Below are 4,316 nucleotides of genomic sequence, written 5' to 3'. Positions count from 1 at the left end.
TGGTGAAACTCTACAGTGCTGCCGAGTTAGCAGAGAAATGCGAATTAAAGAAAGGTACAGTGGGTCGCCTGGCCGGGTTTTCTGTGGAGACTGTGGGGAAGGGAGATAAGGTAAACAGACGGAGCCTTCCCGGTAGGCCGTCTGCACGGAATCCGGAGAGCGGTCCAGACACTCGGGCCGCCCGCTCCGCTCAAGGACACGCCCCCAAAGCGATCCCTGGAGATCCCGCCTTCCAATCCCTTCTTCCCTCGGGCTCTGCCCTTGGGCGCCCCGGAGGAGGCGGGGCTTGCTGGCGAGGCGGTCCCGTGGGCGGTCCCGTGTCGGCGGGGCCGCTCCGTGGCGCCCGGGAGGGGGCGTGGCCACACCCGGGGCGGGGTTACGCTAGCGGCGGCCGCCCCGGCAGCCGGCGAGGGGCGGAGCTCTCCATAGGCTGCTCCGGAGGGGCGGGGGCGGCGGCCGCGGAGGCTGCATCCCCGGCCCGGCCAGGGAAGGGGTGACCGAGGGCGGGGCGGGGCGGGAGGGCACCGGCGGCCGGCGGGTCGCCTCAGGCCTCGCGTCCACCTGCCCGGCCGCTCGCGCTCCCTTGGGTCGGCGGGGCCTGCGCCGGCCCGCGCCCATGGCGGCGTCGGCGGCTCTGTCGGCGGCGGCGGCGGCGGCGGCCCTGTCGGGCCTGGTGGTGCGGCTGTCGCGCTCGGCGGCGGCCCGCGGCTCGTACGGCGCCTTCTGCAAGGGGCTCACGCGCACGCTGATCACCTTCTTCGACCTGGCCTGGCGGCTGCGCATGAACTTCCCCTACTTCTACGTGGTGGCCTCGGTGATGCTCAACGTCCGCCTGCAGGTGCGGATCGAGTGAGCGGGCGCCGCCGCAGCCCCGGCCGGAGGGTCCCGCGCGCCGGGCCGCGACGGGCAGGGGCGCCGGCATGGAGGACGGCCGGCGGGACGCGGCGGGGGCAGGAGGCGGGGTGGCCCGGGCCCCCGGGCCCTAGACCTGCGCGGGAGGACGCCGGCCACCCGGCCGCCGAGTCACCCGGCCCGGCCCCGGCCGCGAGCCGCCCGCCCGCGGCGCGCCCGGTGACCTATTGCACGGAAACTCTGCCAACGGGCCCTTTCCGTGGGGCTCGAGAAGAAAGAAAAAAGAAAAAAACCCGATTCAAGTGCGGCCGACCTGTTGCCTCACGTCGGCCAGAGCCCGGGAAGCCGCAAGGAAAAATTCCGCAGCAGGGACTTGACTGGCCCGGGTCCGCAAGGTAAGAGGCCGGAGGCTGGACCTGCGTGCGGGCTGGCGGCGGCGCTTGCCAGGACATCTCGGTGACAGGGGGAACTGTGGACGGGACCCCTGGAAGCCAGCCCCTGAGCTGCCCAGGGGGGGGGCCGCAGGCGCCCCAGACTCCCCGGTCCTCATTCCCAGGCGGGGGTGAGGGGCGGCGGCGGCCCGGGCATCTCGGAGGGTCAGCCGGTCCCCGCCCCGCTTTCCCCAGAGGCCCTGGTGCTGCCACCTGAACCCCAGGGAGTGGAGGGGAATGGGCTGGCGGAGGCGCCGGGGAAGGCTCTAGAAGGAAAAGATGCTGCCACCCTTCACCCCTTTGGGGGGCCAGACAGGGAGGGTGGTTGTGTTCTTGGCCAAAGCCCTGGTCGGGCCCCTCCTAAGCCCTCGGGCCCCTCCTAAGCCCTCAGGCCCCTGGGCTCTGGGCAGCTCCCTCCCGGCCGGTGGCAGAACTGCCTCCCGCCCTGTGTCGGGGGCCGGGGGACTGCTCTGGACCTGCTCCGGCTGTGCCCACTGCCCCCCTCCGGCTCTGGGGGCGCCCTCTGGCGCTGGGCGCTTGGACGTTTGGAGACCCCGGGGAGGGGGAAGGCCGCTCGGCCCTGTCCCTGCCCCCACAGTCTCGCTGTTGCGCCATCGCAGCCACCCTCCCTCCGGACCCCACGTCTGCCCTGCCTGTGCCACTGAATGTCGCCTGCGGCAGCCCCTGTGCACCCAGAGGAGCCGGGGAAATGGGGATCTCCTGGAGCCCAGGGCAGCTCTCAGGCTGGGGTGGGGAGAGCGGGTGGAGAAGCGGCTTGGGAGGAGGCAGCCCTTGGGCAAAGGGGCCCCACTCTCCGTGGGGAGGCCACTGTGAAGTCCCCATCTCTTTCTGTCTTTCAGGAACCGGAGTTTGTAGGTGGTGACCCACCCCTTCCGTGGCCTTGTCAAGAGACTCAAATCCGTGCCCAGGGGCCGCCCCTGGCCCGGGAGCTGCCTGGGGAGCAGCTGGGCAAAGGGCCTGGCCCAGGAGGAGAGAAGGGACCTTCCAGGCAGAGGCCTCGAGGGCTGGGGTAGCCAGTGGTCCCCTTCTGGCATGGGGAAGGACGCCACCCTGTCACCTCAGCTCTGCATCTCCTAGCAACACTTTGAGGGCCTTCTGTTCTCCCCACCTGGTGTTTGGAAAAGCTGGCTCCAGGACAGGGAGAGATGTGTCCTTGTCCTACAGATAAGAAGGGGTGGGGCTGAATCTGAGAAAACCTGGCACAGGTGGGGTGGGGAAGGGGAGCTCAAGGCCCCCCCTGGGGGATCTAGGAGGAGAGAGAGAGAGAGGTGCAGGGTAGGGAACGTGGGGAACTGGCTTTTCTTGGAGTGGTGTGGGAGGTCACAGGGAAGACCGTCAGCGCTGAGATGGACACAGGAGAGAGTCCTAGAACGCCTTGCGGAGTGGAGGTCTTTCCCCACAGAGCCTGGCCTCCCCTGCCGCCCCACCCCAGGCTGGACCAAGGGCTCCTCGGCAGCTGAGTGGCACGAGCCTCTCAGTTTGGGTGGCGGGGTGGGGGTGGGGTGGTGGCGTGGCTGCTGGGGACAAGACGGAACCAGGAGGGTGAAGGGATAAACCTGGGACGGGGCTGGGACCCATGCACGACCCCATCTGTCGGTCCCCGGGCTTGCCCCCCGCCCCGGCCCCGAGCCCAGGATCCCACAGGAGAACCTCCTCTGCATGGGCTTGAATCGGCCCTGGAGGCCCAGGTGTGCGGCTCCCTGGCGCACCAGGATGGCCAGGCGTGGTTCCCGAGGGGGGCCAGGAAGGACCCCGGTCCCACAGCCGCTCTGTCACTGGTTGCTCTCGGCTCCCAGGCTCTGAATTCCTGGGACTGAAAACCCAAGCAGGCTGGCCAGCCTCAGGGACACGGTGGCCCAGTGTCATACCTCCTGCCCTCCTCAGCCACCACGCTGGAGGCCGAGTCCTGAGTGAAGAGTTCTGCCCGCCTCACCCCGGGGACCGAGGCCAGATGAGGCCGCATGTGTCCCCTGCAGCTTCCCACAGACAGGGTGTGATGGCTTCCTGCCTTGTGCCAAGTGTCCTGGGATCCCCGGTCCCGGTGGCGCCTCCTGTACCCCAACCCTTTCCACCCAGGACCACTTCTGGGAGCCTGCCAGCCTGCCGACTCCATCCACAGATGTCCGGGGACAGCGTGTGAGAGCCACGCGGGGCCTCCTTGGGGCTGATCCACAGATGTGCCCCTTGCAAGGCCCCGTCTCACCCTCGGGGTGACCTGCTCCCCAGCTGCGGCCTTGTGGCTCAGCTGGAGCTGCCTGGGGCCTGTGACACCTCTTGCCCACAGGGAGAGGGGTGGGGGGAGCCTCGGGGCCCTGGCCCGAGACCCCTGCCCTGCGGGGCGCCCCAGCCAGTGCCTGCCCTGCCCCGGGGGCCCGGAAGTCTCCGCACAGCCCCCGAGGGACTGGGCAGGGGCTGCCCTTCTTCGGCCTGTGGTCCTGCCACTGCTTTTCTGACCGGTTTGGCCTTGAGTAGTTAGCGAGCTTCTCCCCACCCCCCACCTTCCCTCTGCCCGCACTGGGCCCTGGCTGCCTGACAGGCTCTCGATGCACTTTATTTAATTTGCAGTCTGTTTTCCAGGCAGCAGAGCTTCTACAGAATCCGAGACACGGGCTGGAGATGACTGTCACTTTCCCGTGTGTGATTAACTGTACTGGTCAGCACCGGCTGCTCAGAGAAATGGTCTCGTTCCTGGTGTTGTCAAATCTTGTCACTCTAAGTTAAAAAAACAAACCCTCCCTGAGTTCAATAAAGGAAAAGAAAACTGGAGGCCTCCTCTTCTGGTGTGGCGCCTCAGAGGAGGGGGCCGGCGGTGAAGTCACCTGGGAGGGCCGCGGGGGGCTGCAGGGGTGGAGGCCTGCGGGGCCAGGGCCCCTGGAGAAGAAGGCGGCGGCACGGGCCTGGCCAGAGAGGTGGCAATTTGTCCCATTCACAACCTTTATTTGGATGACCTGATACCTGGGTCTTCTCTATTGAGGGGGGGCTGTGGGGGGGGGCGGTGGAAGAGGCTCCCTG

At 68.4% G+C, this 4,316-nt stretch overlaps 1 protein-coding gene across 1 annotated transcript; it reads left to right on the top strand.

Moving 5' to 3' along the window:
• Positions 1-472: 472 nt before the first annotated feature.
• On the top strand, positions 473-4,070 carry LOC112809121 (small integral membrane protein 10-like protein 2A). Its single transcript, XM_073879104.1, has 2 exons — positions 473-1,247; positions 2,144-4,070. The coding sequence occupies exon 1, from the start codon at positions 617-619 to the stop codon at positions 851-853; it is 237 nt and encodes a 78-aa protein (XP_073735205.1). The 5' UTR covers positions 473-616; the 3' UTR covers positions 854-1,247; positions 2,144-4,070.
• Positions 4,071-4,316: the final 246 nt, after the last annotated feature.

Source organism: Callorhinus ursinus, unplaced genomic scaffold (genome assembly GCF_003265705.2).
Source record: "Callorhinus ursinus isolate GAN/ISIS: 27379988/994484 unplaced genomic scaffold, GSC_fseal_2.0 scaffold33, whole genome shotgun sequence".
NCBI classification, from domain to species: Eukaryota; Metazoa; Chordata; class Mammalia; order Carnivora; family Otariidae; genus Callorhinus; species Callorhinus ursinus.
The sequence above is the reverse complement of the archived record's forward strand: the minus strand, read 5'-3'. Positions and strand labels throughout refer to the sequence as shown.

Coding starts and splice junctions, on each gene's coding strand:
- LOC112809121 (XM_073879104.1), top strand. CDS start 617: ATGGCGGCGTCGGCGGCTCTGTCGGCGGCGGCGGCGGCGGCGGCCCTG.